Here is a 21,440-nt window from a genome sequence, read left to right as displayed (position 1 = left end):
TTTCCACTGTATCCTTTTAAAAAACATTATGAATAGTGCTTAGCTCGGGGGAAGAGCGCTTGTCTGTAAGGCACAGGCAAGTCCTGGTTCTCACTCTCAACATCACACAGAAAAGAAACAGCAAAGATAAACCATAAAGATGATGTAGAAGTACGAAATGTGGTCTATGGTTCATAAATTTTATTTTAGTTAAGAGTAGAGATTTCTAAAAATATTACATGTTGTTTTTCTGAATAATCATATGGATAGCAGAGACAAGGATCATAGGAAAATTCACCCACAGAGCTCATAAAATTATACCCAGCAGGGGAATCTAGTCCCTTTATTTCCAGGGTATCCAGCAGTTGGACAGCTGTCAGCTTTCCCTTTTAAACTGACTTAGTACTGGGACAGCCTCTCAGAGTGCCACATAGACTTTACACATGAGGACTTAAAGGTCACTGAGAAAAAGGGGTTCCCCTGATTCAGAAACAGCCATGCTTTTAGAAAACTGCAGATAGATGTCAATATTTAACACACACAAAAAAACCATGCTTTGTGCATGGGATTGGTCATGTTTCTACAGTGATTTATTTGTTTGTTTGATTTTTTTCTAGACAGGGTTTCTCTGTGTAGTCCTGGCTGTTCTGGACTCACTTTATAGACAGACCAGGCTGGCCTTGAACTCTGAGATCCATCTGCCTTTGCCTTCCTAAGGGCTTCGATTACAGGTGTGTGGCACCATGATTGGCTAGTGTTTTAAAGTGATTTTCATTATCTTTAAAAAGTTTATTTGTAAACCTTTTAGGCACTCCTGAGCTCAAAATTAAAAGTTCAGAACTGTATTAGTTAATTGTAGTGGATATAGGTACCATTCATATAATGTGCATTTTAATTGTGTATCATATACATGCAACAGGAGATAGAACTGAACTGAGAAGCAGAGAATGCTTCAGAATGTGCCATACGCCGGAGAGTAACAAGGTCAAAGTAACTTTGCTGGATTCACTACTTATTTAGCTATGAGAGGTACCAAGATATTAGAGATGACAGAGAGAAGCAACCAGCCTGTGACTATAGGCTAATTCCTAGTTCCGTTATGATGCTGGCAGAACAGCCCCTCAGTTAAAATGGGGAGTACTCAGAGAAAGTAATTGGACACACTGTTGATGGTTCAGATTAGGTCTGAGGTAATTGGCAGGAAAAAAAAAGAGCATTTATCCATCTAATAACAAAGAACATTTACTATATCAAAGAAAACCTCAGATTAAATTCAAAAAATATTAAAGGAAGATAATAGACTTCTAAAAACAACAGAGGCTTACTATTCTAAAAAAAAAATACAAATTTTCTTAGACTGTCCCACACAGGACTGGTATTAAGCCTGGAATTTCTCAACTGGACCACACCTGCTATTCTAGGCTTGGTTAACCATTTTCATAAATTTTATTTTGTTCCTTCAAAGGTATTATCTGCCCCAAATCAGCTAGAAGAAACTTTGAGAGAACAACACACCATTTCCCCTTAAGGGGGTTGGGTAGGGTTTTGGTTGCTCTCTTGGGCTACAGATGTTTGTTTTCACTGGGAGTTGGTTATAAGTTATTATTTGTCTAATTCAGAGAGAGAATGAGATTGGACTCTGGGATGTCTCTCTTTTCCTTTATCATTCTTTTGCAGGTATAGAGATAGGAGTTGAAAAGAAGGAAGAGGGAATGTAGAAATAAATAGGGATGATAGGACAAAAAATTGATTATTGAATCTACTCAACTTAAAGCCTTAATTGTTATTCACAAACAAGGTTATTTTTAATTCATTGGTATTGAGTTTTGTATATTAATGAAAAATATGTATATTTTTGATACATTGGTATAGAAATTAAATTCAGGATTATTCTTCACACCGTTATATATATTTCTACTCTAACATGAAATATTCAACTCAATTATAAGACAAGGTTTACTTCTAATACTTTGAAAGTGCTATTGCAGGCTGTTTAGGATAATTAAGTAATACAAGCTAATTGTGAGTTGATCACATCATGGTCATATCAATTGCTAGTCTATTTTTTATCACAAGAATATATATCCTAGGTTTAAGAGACAGATATGAGTCTATAGATAGATAAGGGAAAATAGTTGAAGAAGCTCTTCAAAAGCCTCAGAGACCTACAGAATATGGCATTTAAATATGTATTTTATTATTTTAAAGATTCTTTGACAACAAGACAAGTTAACTCCTGGCAAAACCCAGCCTACCTCAAAGAAGATGATGATGAGCATCAAAAACCATCCTAATGGAGATGGCTTCAAATGCGGCAAACCAGTCATGGAGTAAAATGTCCTAGTTTCAGCCACAGACAGAATTCTGCCAAAAATAGGCAAGCTTTGATGCAGGCAGAGTCAATGGTAAAACTCTGCTAAGACAGGTTAAGCAAGTCCCCAGTAGTCACTTCCTCACAAATATGTCTGCCAGATATACTGGGCCAGAAGGCTGAAGATGATGTTCCAATGCTATAGAGAGTTTTGGGTGACGATTGAGACACCAAACTGTCTCCGTTTGGGTTTTTGTTTTTGTTTTTGTTTTTGTTTTTGTTTTCATTTTGGAAGCTGCTAACCTGCACTTCCAATTTATTCAGATAATTAAGTTTTATTCCTTTTCAAGTCTCTGATGGGGTTGAAGAACAGATAGTTTAATCTTACAATTAAGCTTAATTATTTAGGGTATAAGATGATTTTAGGTCTTGATAAATATTTTAAGTTGATGGAAATGAGATATGATAGATATTGATTTTCATTCAGAATTTTAGACTCACCAAGATAGGAAAGATGTTTTCTTCAAGGTTGCCAAATATAAATATCCAAAACTATGAATATAACATTTATATAATTTCTGATTGTTTCATGGTTCTTCTCTCTGTGTGTAGTTTATTGTATTTATGTGTAATAATAAAAACATATGTAAAAAAGATATAATAAAAACAAATAAAAATGCATAAGGTACCTGAGAGAGTAGAAAACACTAAAATGATACAACATAAGGTACACATATTCTTTAAAGGTATTAATTTATTAAAGAACTCTAGAATAGGTAAATCATATTTGAAGTTAATTTTATATATAAACAACAGGCTAAACATGAGCTTTAAATAAATATAACTTTATGTAAAAAAAGAATACACATTTTCAGTAACTTGTTTTATTAGAAAATAGCTTGCTTTTATGAGTAAAGAGCTGTATGAATAGCTATTCCATTTTACATCTTGAGGTGCAGAAAGTAATGTAAAAAGGGGAGGCAGTATTGACTTAACATCATAGATTCTCCATGGTGGTTGCTATCTGGTTTGGCTTTGAAATCTGAGCATCGTTAGCCATTCATAAATGTGAGTATTTTTTAAGAACATCCACTTCCTATGAGATTGGAAGCTTGAGTCTTTGTCTCCTCTGATATATCTATTGGTAGAGTGTGCCCCAATACTGGCACACTCACAAGATCTCAACTACAGTAAATGAGCATGAATCTTCTGAACTAATACAATCCTGTAGGTCAGACTATCACTGATGGCATGCTTGTAAGAGAATTCTGATTTTTTGCTGGGATGTAATTTTTTCTTACTTCTTAATCCTTAATTCTTGGGTACCAGAGATAATTTATAATGTCTATACTCAATATACTTGGATGCAGGTTTCACCAAACATATTACCTTTGCTTAGTGCTCACCTACACAGTTGTCTTAAAACATGCTCCTCAGAATCATAACCACACACATACTGGCTCTAAAGGTAGATTTCTGTGTTTTATCTTTGATTAACTGGTTCTAAATTATCGAATGTTGAGATCTTTCTTTTCTTCTTCTTCTCCTTTTCCTTCTCCTTCTCCTTCTCCTTCTCCTTCTCCTTCTCCTTCTCCTTCTCCTTCTTCTTCTTCTTCTTCTTCTTCTTCTTCTTCTTCTTCTTCTTCTTCTTCTTCTATGTCCTATGTAATTTTGATGGGTGGTCTGATCACACACCCTTTCTTTAAATTTCTTAATTAAAAGCCTACTGTGTCTCATTTTTAAGTGTAGGTTTATAATCAGTAAATACTTTGAGCCATATATAAGTATTGAATATATATATATATATTTCTAAACAAGTAAAAGTTTATCCTAGGATAAAGTTATGAATGTTCATAGCTTAAAGGATTGAGTTGTTTTAAAACTCCACAAAGCACTGAGGCTTCTATTTAATTGTTTTACCATTGAGAACAATCCTAGAATCACATGAATTGATAGTGTAGTGTTGTGTTTTTAAATCAGTGCACAAATATCATTAAGTTACTAAGTTAAATATTTTATTTCTTATTGTTTTATTATTGAAATCAAAGTAGTCAACTGAAGAAAATGTTGATGTGCATATATAGATATATATATACAACTTTTGTCACATGATGAAATAAATTTTACATGCAAATACATATGCATTAAAAAATAAAATATGGTAGGGTTTACTTTCTCCTCCATGGTCGCAGGAACTGATGGGTTCTGAGGAATTAAGGTAACATCTTAGAGTGTCTTATATACTGTGATATAAACCTATACTACTTAGCAAATAAAATTGGGTTCATTTTTTTTCACATCAAATATAGAATAATGGTGGTACTTATAGGTGTAGACAAGTAGCTATATTTAATCTTAGCTAGAAAAAAAATAAAGGGTTTTAAATATTTCATACAGGCAAGATTTAGTTCTTGTGTTGTTGCATGAAACAATATTTTATTTTGCAGGTTACTCTCTTGTACATTCCTTTTAAAATTTCAAGTGAATTCTGAACTGTGTCTTTCTGAGTATCTTCTATTGTCATATCTAATTTGCTAAAGCTTTCTATATTTAAAGTTTCCTGGGTAGATTCACTACTTTTCAAATCTGCCACATATGGATATTTTTGTCTTTAGTATTAATGTGTTTCCATTAATGGAGTTTTCAAGAACATTTAGAACCTTTGATATCCCGAGGCTATCAGATTTTGTAACCTCTTGGCATTTCATAACTCCATAGCACTTGCATGTGTATCTATTCACTATCTACCTATCATTCTGCCTTTATTAGATCTAATTGTATCATCTATATGTGCTATACTAGAATTATTTTAAAAGTGATGTTAAAATACAGCTGAAAATCATGATATTCATGTGTAAGTCTTTAAGTATGTGCCATCTTTATTGGACCTTCTTAAAGAACTTCAAAGTAAACATATCTTTAAAGTAATCGTACAGTGTTCTCCATACTAATTATTCAAGACAAAGAATTCAGAAGCTAATTTTAATTAAGTTTGGTTTGTGAAAAAAAATGCTTACCTATCGATATTACACTCAACATTGTCAAAATTAATTCTATAGAGAACTGTATTTCTAGACACAATAGACCAAAAAAGAATCAAATTTACCTTTATGTAAGAAACAACTAAAGCTGTACAAAGCAGATACAGCAACAAGGTAGGTGGGAAAGATATAACATATTATCATTACTGAGATTACTGTCCTAAAAGAGTTTCAGTTATACAAAGAACTAGACAAATTAAAATATCTTGAGTAAGTAATTTAGTGATATTTGTGCATCAAGTGTGAATGTGTAGAAGGAAACTACCTGAGGTCAGGGACAGAAGCAAAAAAGGACATGAGTTTCCCTAAGCACCTCCTTCCATCAGCTAGTCTAGAGTTCCTCTTCATTCCTGGTACCTTAGTAGAGTACACAGGAAGAAGTTGCTTTTGTTGTAAAGAACAGTACGATCTACACAGAGCACTGCAGTGGTCCAAGTTGAATATTTTGCAAGCAAGAAGGCCCCTACCAGACATCAAATGATTTTCAAGTAACTAATCCATAATAAGATACTTCTAGCCATCTAATAGAGTCATTACAATGTATAAAGATTGACACACTGAGGCTTGGTGACTGTGTCGGAAAGAAATCTAGGACATGACACCAAAAGGCATGATATATAATGTAGTTATTATAGATAGAGACTGATTACCTAATTTTAAGGTAATAGGGTGGAAATGTAGTCTGCCTTTAATGTTTAGAGTTGGGTCCTCTGAGCAGTGATGAGGATTGTATGAGTTATCAGAGGAGTCCAGGCCTGGTGGTAGAACCCTTTACTTTTATAAAAATGGGAGCTCAACCACACACAATCTCTCCCAGCGTGTCTCATCGTGTGCCTCTGCTCTGTACTATATTAGAACTGTCAGCAGCAAGAACTTTACTAGATGACACTTTGGAATATCGATCCTCCATGATACTTAACTAAAATAAACCTCCTTTCTTAAATAGATGACCAGCCTTAGGCAAATCATTGCAATAAGATAAACCGGAGTAATCCAAAAGCTAACAATAAAGCTCTGAGTATTCTACTTCTAGATATTGACCAAAGAGAAATAACACTTGCCAGCTAAAAGATCTGAAAATAAGTGCTTTTAGAAGCTTTGCTCAAAATTGGAACTGTATTAAGATGTAAATAAATAACAAACTTTGATGTAGAGAAAATGAATGTTCTGCTGATAAAAGCCACATTGTAAGGCGCATCTCAAAACAGTTACAGTGTACAAAAGAAGCCAGATAGAAATCATACCATATACATGAATCAAAAAAACATTTGTGCTTGTCAGAGATGACATGTTGTTGCAACTGGTTATCCAAAGAGAGAAGTTATGGGCAGGTGTGTGTGGGAGGGCTGGGGGAGGGTAAAGGGGTAGGAGGGTGTGAAGCAGACCTTGGAGGTGACAGGCATGCTCATTATCGTCACTATGGTGATGTGCTTACAGCTACATACGCATAAATACAATGCATCAATTTTTATTTTTCTATGTGTTTTGTCAAGCTTACTAGATATTAATTATTCATCAGTAAAACTCTTCTGCAAATAAAACTCATAAAAACCTGTGTGGTTTTGTTGTTTTGTTTTGTTTTGTTTTACATTTGTATTCACGTAGGAACTAATAGAAATCCTGGAATGTGATGAGATCTAGATTCTTAAATAGAGGTTCATATTTAATGGCTCTGGGATATGGTTTGCTCTTCAAGAGTTTGAAGGTCTTTCAGGTAGTTCTTATAGATGGCATATGGGGTTTTGGGAAATGATATTGCATTTCTTCTGGGTAACTAGAAATATTCTAACTTAATAAATTCATGAAAGATACAAATTGAATCACCAAGATAGAAATAATTATTCTCATGAAATGAATCAGATATAATGTCAAGTGGAGGTTTGTGTCTAAGGAGCCAGTTATCAGTTATAACAACACAGGAAGATAAAGATTAAAATAAAATATTTTCTCTGTTTAATTGCAACAGACTGATTTTTTCTAGTTGCCAATGACAATAATGATTGTTGAAAATTTTGTAGGCAATTAGTTTTGGCTGAAACACTATTTACTGGGGAGCATTTTGCTGTCTAATTCTTAGGAAAATTGGAGTGGAGAGCAGAGGCTATGCTGGCCCACACTCACCTTGGCATAGATGCAGCTGTCATTGAGTCTCTGTAATGAACAATTCTTGTCACACAGAGGACACATGAAGACTTCAGTGGATTTACAAATTTCTTGGCTATGAAAAATCAAAGAAAAAAGTGTGAACCCCTGTCTTGTCCCCTGAAGAACACACTATTGGGAGCAGCAATGCAGAGAAGAACAAGGAAAATTAGAAAAATAGGAAACACTCAGTCAGGGTAGAATTAGATGATGGCTTCTGTAAAAAATATTTTAGGATATTTGTGATAGAGATGTTTTCATTTGTTTATTTTTAGTAAACTCTGCAGAAATAATATAATAACGATAGGCCATATATTAACTTATATAATAATTAATATAAATACATCTTGATTCATTATCTCTCATGACACACAGAATTATGTTAGGTGGCACATCTCTGGAGTATTCACTAACTTTACCATATTAGAATGGACTAATATGGAGTCAGATCTGACTAGTCTGAGTTCTTAACCTACTGATGTGCTAGTCCATGACATAAACTTCAGAACATAGCTTTATTGCAGAATGTTCTCTAAAACTTAAAGGTTGTCTATCTGTCTGTCTGTCTGTCTGTCAGTCTGTCTGTCTGCCCGTGTCAGTCTGTCTGTCTCTTCTCTCTCTTTCTCTCTTTCTCTCTCTCTCTTTCTCTCTCTCTCTCTCTCTCTCTCTCTCTCTCTCTCTCTCTCTCTCTCTCTCTCGTGTGTGTGTGTGTGTGTGTGTGTGTGTGTGTGTGTGTGTGTATGAGGGAGAGGGGGTGTTGGTTCTGACAACCCTGAAATGATAACATAACAGTATCAATGCAATTTTCAATTAGGATATAATTCTATGAATGCATCACTTCCATTTTGTGCCTAATGTCTGTTAAATAACTCAGTGTAAATTATAGATAGCTTTATGATAGGAGTAAAGATCTTTACCAATTTTCTTTTTTTCCTTTAATATATTTTATTAATTTTTTCATATTATATCTCAATTGTTATCCCATCCCTTGTATCCTCCCATTCCTCCCTCCCTCTCATATTCCCCTTACTCCCCTCCACTATGACTGTGTATGGGGGGACCTCTTCACCCTGTATAATAATAAGATTTATCTACTCAGAGTTCACAACAACATCATATTAAGATGTTTTGAGCTTTTATCTGCCATGTTCATCTTCTGTATTGCATTGCCATAATAAACTTTTTAAATAAATCTGCTTTAAAAAAATCTTTAAAGTTTGAAAACCATCTTTTGAAGTGAACCTGTTAATAATACTACAAATTTTTTTCTTTTTGGTTATTAAAAACAAGGAGAAAAATGTTTCATGAAGAAAAAATATTTTTAAAAAATAGTATGGGCCTAGAGAGATGGTTCAGTGGTCAAGAGCACCACCTGCTGTTCCAAAGGTCCTGAGTTCAATTCCCAGCAACCACATAGTGGTTCACAACAATCTGTAATGTGATGTGATGCCCTCTTCTGGCCTGAAGATGTGCATGTAGGCTGAACAATGTATACATAATAATAAATACATCTTTTTTTAAAAAGTGGGAAAAAATAGCATGTCATACTGAAAGTTAACAATTTCATTTTGGACCTAAAAAGTGTCTTTAGCCAGTACAGTGCCTGATGACCTCCTAGTTATATCAACTTTGCCTAGAAAAAATATTACACTTAATAATAATAAAATGTCAATTAGATGCTTATGGAGTAAAAAATAATTGGCAAGGTTTGCATTAGGTTTGCCGCTTGCAAAATGTAGGCGTGTGTGGGTTAGAACCGATTAAGGAACTGTTTAAGCAGTGGCTGAGGAAGCATGTGGAGTTCAACATGACTATCATTTTTGGTGTACATGCTTCAGTACAACTTAAAAACAAACTGCTAGGAGATTCTAAGATGGCGGCTGCCAGTGTGTACAATGTCTAGGAAGCAGAGGATCAGAGGCTGTGAAACTCCCTGAAGAGAAGGAATTGGGGAGGATCAGAACCAGCATCCCCCAACTCCCATCATGGCCAGACGTCCTATGGGTTGGAGAATCACTAGCTTTGAGCACTTGCACTCCTGCAAATACTGGAGCCAAGACTAGGCTCCCTGGGGAACAGGATTGGCGTAGCAGAACCAGTGAGTGAATGGGATGCTGGATCCAAAACAGAATTTCAAGCTTCTCAGACAGAAGGGAACAAACTGGGAGTTTGCAGCCTTCCCCTGGTCCAGGAGCCACGAACTGTGAGTGTCCTTCACTCTCTATATAAGGGACCCTCCAGAACAGGATTTGGATCCCAGATACAGTATTCTGGCCTCCAAACTACTATTCTAATCTGCTGCTAATCCCCCTGAGCAGACCAAGTAGTCAGTGGAACCCTGCTGAATCCCACATCTTAGGTGGCAGTGCTAAGAGGATTCTAAATTCCAGGAGGACAGTGTCTACTAGGCCTGCAAAGCAAGAAGCTGCTTTATGAAGGGACTGGCCCCCTCGACTGCCAGCATAGAAAACCTGAGCCCTCAGTAGAAGCCTAAAGGAAGGGGTAAGAACACAATCAACAAAATTCAAGACAGCATGGCTTCATCAGAAATTTAAAAAACAAAACAAAACAATAAAGCAAAAACAAAAACAAAAACAAAAAACCTCAGAAACCAACAGATACTCAAATGCAGCTGAATCTCTGGAATTGAAGAGACCCTTCCATGAGTTAAAGGAAAATACAGATAAATCAATAGAGGCTGTTGAGGACAAACAGCAAACCACAATCAAACAGGAGAAGGAAACTGTTAAAGCTGTTCAAGTCATGAAAAAGGAATTAGAATCAATTAAGAAAACACAAGCTGAGAAAAACACACAAATTGAAAACTTAGAGAAGAGATCAGGAGTCATAGAGATTAGTATCATCAACAGAAGACAAGAGATGGAGGAGAGAATTTCAGGTGCTAAAGATTGTCCAAGCAAATGGAACCAAGAAGCAAGCTCCAGTAGCCATTTCAATATCCAATAAAATACCTCCAACTAAAATTAATCAATAAAAGATGGGCAAGGATACTTTGTTCCTGGGCTATCTAACCTTAAGTTCTTGCTTATCCAAGCAATGTCAGCTATGGGTACCATCTCACGGAATGGGCCTAAGTCAAATCAGATATTGGTTGATTACTACCACCGAATTTGTACCACTACTGCAGTAGCTTAACTTTCTGGCAGGACACTATTGTGAATCAAAGGCTTTGTGGCTGGGTTTGTGTTTACTTTTCTCCTTTCATAACATGCAGAGGATCTTCCTGTACCAAAGGCCTAGAGGGGTGAAGACTCTATGTAGGTAGCAGCTTGACTCCTGCTTGTTCATTGAGTTGTGTAGGTGTCATATGCAACAATAGGGCCTTGCTGTCAGCTTGTAGACAGAAAGCTATAGTCTTGGCAACAACCTGGTCTGTTTGGGGGGTTTCAATGGGAACACTTGTGCCAACAACAAGTTTGATGTAACCTAATCCCAGTACTGGAAGCTTCATTTGATGACAAGAGATGTCCCCAGTTATTTGATGATTTCATTTAGGTTACCTTCATATATGTATTAAATTTCCAAACTACCCCTCAGATGACCCTTGATTTTATCTGTTTCTCCTTGTATGCCCTCCTTTGTCCCCCTATTCATTTCCCCTGCCCCTTAATCCCTCTATTCAAATTCCCTCCTACCATATATCTATAACTCAATGGAGGTGGATCTGGACCCCAGGGGGCCTGCACAAACTGTTGCACCAACCATGGACAGTGCATGCAGAGAACCTAGAATCCCTGTTCAGATGTAGCAGATGAGCCGATGGACAGCTAATTCTCCACATGAGGAGTGGGGGGCAGCCTTAAAACCTCTGACATGCTCTCTGATACCTAAAATTTTATCACTGACCCTTGGCAGGATGGCCTTGGTGGTGCACAGGGAAAGGGGATGCAGGCGATCCTGCTGAAACCTGATAGGCTATGGCCAGACAGCGGGGGTGGCGGTTGGGGTGGGGAGGAAATCCCTCCCCCACAGTCAGTCAGAGGTCTAGGGGAGGGGAATAGGGCAGAAGAGGGAGGGAGGGTGGGAATAGGAAATAGAAGGCCTGGTATAACAATTGGGATGTATTGTGAATAAATTATAATAAATAAAATAAAACAAAATAAACTGCTAGATCTGAAAAAAAAGGGAAAACCAAAAAAAGAAATAAGTATGCTTGAATGTGAGATGTTTATAACCCAACTCAAAATGAAAATAACTGATATGATGTATTAACAATGCTTCCGGAAAAAGAGGAATAGATCACCCTTGACCTGCCTAGTCTTGGCCAATCTCAGGCAATGCCAATTATCCTTGCTTAGCACAGGAAACATAAGCACATATTCACCTTCAGCGGTTTATTCAAGGTCATGTTCAAGGTCATAGAGCTAGGAAGGGTACCTCTAGGACATGAAGAATTTACTGATTGTAGATCTAGTGTTCCATTTATTATAACACAATTGAAAGAGTCAAATTCATTTCAAGTTAAGAAAAATTAGTTCATCACAAATGATGGGTTATGATAGTGCAATGCATGCTATATACCATACTGTACTCCTTGCACTTTCATTTCTCTAGTAATTAGGATGTGTACATGAAAAAGGAGGAAATGGTAAAAAGACACCAGACATTTTTTAAACACCAAAAGCGAGTGAATGCAGTATCTCTTTTTAGTATTTCCACAGATTTAGAAATAAGAAAAACTTCTTTAAAAATTTTAATTAAATGCATTAATATTAGCTGATGTGTATTTCACAAATACTGAACAATTCATCCTACCTTTAATTTCACAGAAAGTAAAAGTTTAGAGTTGGTCTGTAGTACATCATCTTTTTTTAACTCGGCCACAAAAGAAGGCCTTTATTTTCAAGTTACTATATCCAGAATTTAAATCATTATAAGGTGTTTTAATTTTATTGTCATGATCACAAAATTTAATCTCTGTCATTTCCTCAAAGCTTAGTTTGTTACATTGTATACAAATATTAAACTTTTTGTCTGTTTCTTTCACTAGACTTGTCTTATTTAGGTAAGGCTGGCCTCAACCTCCTGTACAGCCTGAGACTGGTCTTGAACTCCTAACCCTGCTGCTTCCACCTCCCATGTGCTGGTATTATATATCATGTTCTATGGAAAATTTATTATTGGTTTTTAAAAATTATTATATTTGTTTACTTATTTATTTATTTGGTGTGTGTGTGTGTGTGTGTGTGTGTGTGTGTGTGTGTGTGTGTGTATTCATGCATGTCAGAAAACACCTTTAGAGTTGGTTCTCTCCTTCTCCATGTGAGCTCAAGCCACCAAACTCAGGTATTTAGGCTTGGCTGTCTCTCCATACCAAGCCATCTCCCTGGAATAGAAATTTTTGATATCCTTCCACCCCAAATCAGGGATTTGCATGCCACACATTTATTTTAATTTACTTAGCCTCTGAGGGAAGAAGGGAGACGTCCCATCGTGAATGCTCAATCATTTCTTTTCCAGAGCTTGGCAATCTATACTGCCACTGCAATTGTGGTTTTCTTTATTTTTATATCTATGCTAAATTTGCATAGTAAAGGCTAACTGCTAAGAAATAGTAACCACTTCCTCTTAAAGAAGGAACAATTCTCAGTCTACTTGAGGTTGATGTTTGGACCTACCCCTATAGTGCTGTGATCCTAGGGAGTCAACTTACATGACAAAAGAAAGATCAGGAAGTGTCTATTGGGTGATGAACACATTGTAGCAAACAGGAGAAAACAGACAAGAGAAAGGGCAGGCCATGGTAGCATGAAAAAGTATCAATTTCAGAATCAGATATAAATGTCAAGGAACTGTTAAGTCAAAACCACAGCTAGAATGAAGACTGATTTTTTTTTTTTCTTTTTTTGTGAGGGGTTGAGGGCAGGGTTGCTAGGAATTAAACTTAGGCCCCTGATCATGCAAAGTGAATGCTTTGCCCCTAACACTCCAGAATGTTCCTGTGCTCCCATCTTTGCTGACTAACTTTTAGAGTGTGCCAAAGATATCTAACAAACCAAATTTCTATATATCGAGTGTGTAAAAAATACCTAATTGTGTATGTGACCAATATAGTATGATTTGGCCTTGGATGTGGGATATGGGTCAAATACAAAAATATGGATGAATCTAGAATACATTTTTGATGGTGAAATAAGCCAATCATAGTAGAATAAATGTTGTGTTATTTCACTTACATGATGTACCTAGCATGATTATATTCATAAAACAAAGAGGAGTTTATTTGTGGTTGTCAAAGCTCACAGAAAGGCAATGATGAACCTAGTTGATGCTCAAAGACCATCAAGTTCCCATTGCACACAATAAAAGAGTTCCAGAGACCTGTATGACATTACACTTACAAGTGAGCACTTAATATTACAGACCTGAAAAGAACAATTCTCAACTTCATATGGTAAATAAAAAAAAAAAAGAAACCCATGGTAGCTAAAACAACCCTGACTAATAAAAGAACTTTTGGAGATATCACTATCCTTGATTACTACCAAGCAATACTAACAAAACCCACATGGTATTGGCATAAAAACAAACAAGTAGATCAATGAAAGAAGGCACAGAAATAAACACACACACACCTATGGATACTCATTTTTTGACAAAAAAGCCAAAAACAGACAATGGAAAAAGCAAGTATCTTGAATAAATGGGTGCTGGTTTAACTGGATGTCTGGATGTAGAAGAATGTAAATAGATCCATATTTATTACTCTGCACAAAACTCAATTCAAGTGGATCAAATACCCAAACATAAAACTGGATATACTAAATCCAATAGAACAGAAGGAGAGAATACCTTTGAACATATTGATACAGAAGACAACTTTTTCAAGAGACCACCAACAGCTCAAGCACTAAGATCAACAATTGGTGAAGACCTTTTCCCATTCTGTAGGCTGCCATTTATCTTAATGACAGTGTCCTTTACCTTACCAAAGCTTTTAGGTTTCATGAGGTCCCATTTATTAATTGTTGAAGTTAGACACAAAAGAGAAAGAAATAACCAAACTCAGTGATGAAATCAATGAAATACAAACAAACAAACAAAACAAAACAAAAAAAAATCAATGAAACAAAAAGTTGGTTTTTAGAGAAAAGCCAGTAAGATTGACAAATCATTATCTGAATTAACAGAAAATTGGATGGATAATATGTAAAAAACAAATTAGGACTGAAAAGGGGGACATAAAAACTTATACCAATAAAATACAGAGAATCATGAGGATAACTTTAAAATCCTGTACTCCACTAATTTGGAAAATCTTTAATAAATGGATAATCTTCACAATATATATCACTTACCAAAGTTAAATCATGACCAGATAAGCAATTTAAACAGAATAACTCCTAGTAAAATAGAAGTAGTCCCCTTCCAAGAAAAACCTAGGATCAAATGGTTTTATCACAGAATTCTACCAGAGTTTCAAAGAAAGATGAACACCAATATTGCACAAGTTATTCCACAAAATAGAATTAGAAGGAACAGCATCCAATTTATTTTATACACTGATATCCAAACTACATAAATGCCCTTAAAGAAGGAGAATTACAGATCAACTCCTTATATGAACACAGATGAAAAAATGCTCCACAAAAATACTTGCATACTAAATCCAAAAACACATCAAAAATCATCCACCCTGATAAAGTAGGTTTCATTTCACAGATGCAAGGATGTTTTAATATACATAAATTGATAAACACAACCTACCATATAGACAAACTGAAAGAGAAAACCTACACGGTCCTCTTCTTAGATGCAGAAAAAAGCCTTTGACAAATCCAATACCTCTTCAGAAAAAAAGTTCTGAAGAGATGAGGTATACCAGGGACGTACCTCCCTCCACTTAACAAGAACAGTTTACAACAAGCCCTTAGCCAACATTAACTTACATGGAGAGAAGCTAAAAGCAATTACATTAAATTCAGGCACATGATAATGTTGTCCATTCTCTCTATACCTATTCAATATAATGCTTAAACTCTCAGCTAAAGCAATATAACAACTGATGGAGATCAAGGCTACACACGTTGCAAATGAAGAAGTCAAGGCATGTAGATGATATGATCATATACATAAGGCACCCTCAAAATTCTAACAGAGAAATCCTACACATGATAAACACTTTCAACAAATTAGATTAAAGCAAAATAACTCACAAACTCCAGCATCCCTCTTATATACAAACGAGAAGTAGACTGAGAAAGAAATCAGGGAAACAATACCATTCATAATAGCCTCAAAAGATAATAAAATACCTTGGACTAACTCTAACTTAAAAAGTAAAATATTTGTATGATTAAAAGAAAAAAAAAACATGTTGGCTGGAGAGATGGCTCAGGAGTTAAAAGCACTGGCTGCTCTTCCAGAGGTCCTGACTTCAATTCCCAGCAACCCCATGGTGGCTCTCAACCACCTGTAATGTGATCTGATGCCCTCTTCTGGCCTGCAGGTGTACATGCAGGCAGAACACTATATGTAATAAAGAAAAAAATTTAAAAAAAACTTTAAGGCACTGAAGAAAGAAAATGAAAAAGATATCAGGAGATGGAAAGATCTGTGCTTATGAAGCAATAGGATTGACATAGTAAAAGTGGTTATCCTACTATAAAAAAAAACCTTACTGATTCAATTCAATCTCCATCAAAATTCCAAAGCAATTCTTAATAGATCTTGAAATAACAAATTTTCAGCTTCATATATAAAGACAAAATATCCAGGATAGCTAAAACAATACTGAATATTGAAAAAAGCGCTAGAAGTATCACCATCCCTGACCTCAAATTGTTACTACCAAGTTATCATATTAAAAACAGCATGGTTTTGGCAGAAAAAATAAACACATCGATAATGAAGACAAAGTAATACATCCACACACTTATTTGACACCTGATTTTGATAAAGCAGCCAGAAACACACCCTGTAAAAATGGCAGCATCTTTAACAAATGGCGCTGATAAAGCTAGATGCCTGTTCCAAATACATTCCTACCATCAGTCTTTACAATGCTCAACTCCACATGGATCAAAGCTCTCTATATAAAACTAGATTAATTTAACCTGAAAGAAGAAAAAATGACATTAGCTTTGAATTTATTGGCATAGGAGATAACTTTCTGAACAGATCACCATTAGCGTAGGAACTAAGATCAACAATTAATAAACAAGACTGCATGAAACTGAGAAGCAGAGCAAGGGACACTGTCATTGAGACAAAGCAGCAAGGTATAGAATGGGAAAAGTTTCTCACCAACTCCTCATTTAATAGAGGGCTAATATTCAAAAAATATAAAGAACACACAAAGTTAAATATCATGAAAACATATATAAGCAAATTACAAAATGGGGTACAGGTCTAAACAAAATTCTCAATGGAGGAAACCCAAATGGCTATGAAGCAAGTAAAGAAATGTTCAACATCCTTACTTATGCAGGAAATCCAATCAAAACTTATTTGAGATGTCATTTCAAATCTGTCAGAAGGACTAAGATGAATAAAACAAGTGACAAATCATGCTGTGGAGTAAGAGGAACTCACTTCCATAGTTAGTGGGAGTGCAGAGTTGCACAGCTATTATGGAAATCAGTGTGAGTTTCCTCAGGAAAATGGGGATCAACCTCAAGATCCAGCTATAGTGTCTTGGGCATATATACAAAGGACACCTTGTCCTGCTACAGAGATGATTACTCAACCATGTTCATTACTGCTTTATTTATAATATTCAGAAATTAGAAACAACCTAGATGTTCCTTAACAGAAGAAAGATAAAGAAAGAGTGGTACATTTACATAATGGAATATTACTCAACCATTGTAAAAATGAAACCATGAAAACTGTAGGTAAATTGACTGAACTAGAAAAAAAATCATGCTGAGTGAGGTAAAACAGACCCATAAAGGCAAATAGAGTATGCAGTCCCTTATATATGGATATTATCTGTTAAGTAAATGATAATCAAGTATTTGTTGAGACACAAAGGTTAGGTATAGTTTAAAGAACTGGAGGACAGACAGATCATCTTAGGAAAGGGAAATAGAATGCATAGTTATAGATATATGGTAGAGGGAATTGGAAAAGAGGGATTAAGGGGCAGGGGAAATGAATAGGGGGACAAAGGAGGGAATACAAGGAGAGACAGATAAAATCAAGGGTCATCTGAGGGGTAGTTTGGAAATTTAATACATATATGAAAGTAACCTAAATGAAATCATCAAATAACTGGGGACATCTCTTGTCATCAAATGAAGCTTCCAGTACTGGAATTAGGTTACATTAAACTTGTTGGCACAAGTGTTCCCATTGAAACCCCCCAAACAGACCAGGTTGTTGCCAAGACTATAGCTTTCTCTCCACAAGCTGACAGCAAGGCCCCATTGTTGCACATGACACCTACACAACTCAATGAACAAGCAGAAGTCAAGCTGCTACCTACATAGAGTCTTCACCCCTCTAGGCCTTTGGTACAGGAAGATCCTCTGCATGTTATGAAAGGAGAAAAGTAAACACAAACCCAGCCACAAAGCCTTTGATTCACAATAGTGTCCTTCCAGAAAGTTAAGCTAGTGCAGTAGTGGTACAAATCTGGTGGTAATAATCAACCAATATCTGATTTGACTTAAGGCCCATTCCGTGAGACATTCCATAGCTGACATTGCTTGGGTAAGCAAGAACTTAAGGTTAGATAGCCCAGGACCAAAATACTACTATTCAGAAAAAAAAAAGGTAGCAATAAAATGACTCCTAATGACATTCTGCTATACTTATAGATCAGTGCCTTACTCAACCATCATTAGGGAGACTTCCTGCTGGGGCAAATGGAAACAAATACAGAGACTCAAGCAGACATTTATGGAAAGGGTGAAATACCTTGGAACACTCAGACCTAAATAGGATATCTCCATCAAATACCTCCCCTCAGATCTCTGAGAACCACGTGGAAAAGAAGAAAGATTGTAATAGTTAAAGGGGGTGGAAGTCACCAAGAAAACTAGTTTTTCAGGATCAACAGGCTCAATCTTGTGCCTTTTCTTGGGCTACTTTCTTTCGCTTTCTATTTTTGCTTTTTGTTTGTTTTGCCTTATTCCACTGTGTTAGTTTTTGTTCTATCTTATTATATAATAGCATCATACTATATTAAAATGTATTAGTCCTTAGAACTCTTTATTTTCTAATGCGAGAAAGATAGGGGTAGATAGAGGAAGTGGAGATGGGGAGGAAGTTGGAGGAGTAAACAGTAGACACTCATCAAGACAGATTGTGAGTAAAAGAATCTGTTTTCAATAAAAAGACAAAAATAAAAACACAAAAAAGAAGAAAATTATGATAGGCAGATTTTAGCCCAGGGGTCCCGCTCAAACTATGGTACCAGCAGAGGACAATACAGGCAGTAAACTTCAAACCCCTATGCAGATCTAGCCAAAGGACAGGGCATTCTCCACAGTTGAGTGGAGAGTGGGGTCTGACTTTCACATGTACTCTGGTGCCTCATATTTGACCATGTCCCTTGAATGGGGAGGCCTGGTGGCACTCAGAGGAAGGGTAGCAGGCTACCAAGAAAAGACTTGATACCCTATGAGCATATACAGGGGGAGGAAGTCCCCCTCAGTCACAGCCATAGGGGAGGGGAGTAGGGGAAAAGGGGAGGGAGGGAGGAATGGGAGGATAAAAGGAAGGGGATAACCATTGAGATGTAATATGAATAAATTAATAATATAAAATTTAAAAAAAGAAAATCGAGAAAACAAACAAAAAACCAAAAAAAATAAAAAAATAAAAAATAAAAAAAAAATAAATAAAAAACCCACACAAAACCAAAACCAAACCAAACCAAACCAAACCAAACAACAACGAAAGAAACATGACTGCATTTGGTTGTATCTTGCTGATATATAAACAGACACATATTTCCAGCTATTTCTTATTTCACTACTTGTTATATTGTAACAAACAAAAAGGAGCAAAATAAGAAAGTAATATAAATGAACATAAAACAAACCTGAGTTTCTTCCCTGCCTGCCCACCTGGATAAGAGCCACCACTCAACTATGTCTGGCACCTTGAATGGAAAATTTCAGTCTCAAAATTTTGAAAGTCAAGATATTCAGTGCTGCTTATCTTGGTTTAGAATAGAAAGTCTGACAAGATCTTAATTATAGTGTGACAGCGGTGGTGGTAATATAATACCAAAAAGCACAGAATTGAAAGAGTTTGTTAATGCCTTTTAAAACGTTCCTAATACTAAAGGTTAAAGAATACTTGCTTCATATAAAAGAAGCCTAGGTCCCCCTGCTGGTACTAAATCAACAGGGACAGTAAATTTATTACATTTTGTGTATATGTCTACTTTTTGTACATTTTCAAATTTGTTTTGATTGAGGGAGGTGTCTATCTTATGATAAACTATATAGCACTTACAATGTTGAGAATGTTCTTCATGGATCTAATCTGAGCAGTAATTATTGAGTGATCATCTTCCCATTTTTTTAAAAACTGAAAATAGATTCTTTTCTCATACAATATATCCTTACTATAGTTTCACCTCATTCAACACCTCCCAGCTCCTCCCCACTTCCTCTCCCATTTAGGTGCGTTTCCTTTTTGTCTCTCATTAGAAAAGAACAGGCATCTATTTGTTAATTCATTGTAAAAGAAGAGCTGTCTTTCCAAGACACTTTTAGCTATAAATGACAATATGTCCTGTGAGCTCAAGAGATTAGTCCCTGAATGGTATTGAAGGAAGTCCCAAAAGGAGAAGAGAAGGAGGGGGTTTAAAGCTGAAGGTTATATGAGATGATGTTGATTCTCAGGGTGAGAGTGATTCTGTAAAACCCGGAAGCAAAAATAATTGGCTCATATTATTTTGACCTTTAGTGATTGTTTTGAAAAACAAAGGAATTCAGAGATCTTAAATCAAGGAGTTTGGTTATTCAATTTCAGTACAACGGAAACACTTTATTTTCAGGCAAAAAATTATACGTATGTTAATATTTTAAAAGAATTACAGACAAACTAATATTTATGACACTACATAATTTTATATTATCACCAGCAATTAAAATGTTCTTTTTAGTAGCAAGGTCATTGTAAAAAGATTAACAAAAGGAGAGCAAAAACCAAGTTTTGATAAAGATTTGTGTTAATTATTTTTTGTGTATGTGTGTGGGCTCAATTGTGTGCATATGGAACATGTGTATATGGGTGTCTTTGGAGGCAAGAAGAAGGTATCAGATCCATGGGAGTTCGAGTTACATGTGGTTGAACCAAACTCAGGTGTGGTTGAACCAAACTCAGGTCCTCTGCAAAGAGTAAGGCTTTTATCTACTGAGCCATAACAGGGATTATTTGTGTTTTGACCTTGATCATACAGAGTTAAATTCAATATTATACTTGTGAAAAATAATGCCTTATTTATAAAATAATTCTTTCCTATTTCAAATCTTTTGTCATTCTGTTTTTAAAAGATAAATACATTTTTTATATAAGACCAACTTTTGTTAAATCCCACTTTGCTGGTATTTTTAGATTATGTATATATACTGGAAAATATATTTAACAAAGAGATAAGAGTGCTTGGCACATACCCAAAAGAATTTGCATATAAAACTCTCAAAATAACATTTTACTACATCTTCTGACATAATAAAAACCAAACAGAGCACACTCACAGCAGTACTATTATTTACCTTACTGTTCATAGACCTTTGCCCTTTCAAAAGCAGGTCAAATACCTCAGACAAGTCTCTTCATAGCTCACCTTACTTGACTTTCATTCATTGTAACTAATCCATAGAAGAAAACGCACAGGCCAACAACTGCTGCCGGAATCAGCATTCCAGTATACCATCCGAGCCAGGCGAAGTATAAGCCAATCTTCTCGCCAAAGTACAGCCTGCACACAAAGCCAGTCTTCAGTTTGATTAATGGGATAAAAACGACCTAACAATCTCCAA

At 35.7% G+C, this 21,440-nt stretch overlaps 1 protein-coding gene across 3 annotated transcripts in view; it reads right to left on the bottom strand.

Moving 5' to 3' along the window:
• Nucleotides 1–21,440, bottom strand: part of ANO3 (anoctamin 3) — a 236,171-nt gene that overhangs the window by 68,549 nt on the left and 146,182 nt on the right. For all 3 annotated transcript variants that reach the window (XM_084775285.1, XM_084775286.1, XM_084775287.1), the window contains 2 exons: nucleotides 21,245–21,379; nucleotides 7,453–7,549 (listed from right to left, as the gene is read on the bottom strand). In XM_084775285.1, coding sequence (XP_084631411.1) covers nucleotides 7,453–7,549; nucleotides 21,245–21,379 — 232 coding nt within the window. The remainder of the gene's footprint in view (nucleotides 1–7,452; nucleotides 7,550–21,244; nucleotides 21,380–21,440) is intronic.

The sequence above is a fragment of the Acomys minous genome (assembly GCF_964271855.1).
Source record: "Acomys minous genome assembly, chromosome: 3".
NCBI classification, from domain to species: Eukaryota; Metazoa; Chordata; class Mammalia; order Rodentia; family Muridae; genus Acomys; species Acomys minous.
Note: the sequence above shows the minus strand (reverse complement) of the source record. Positions and strands in the feature narration are given on the sequence as shown.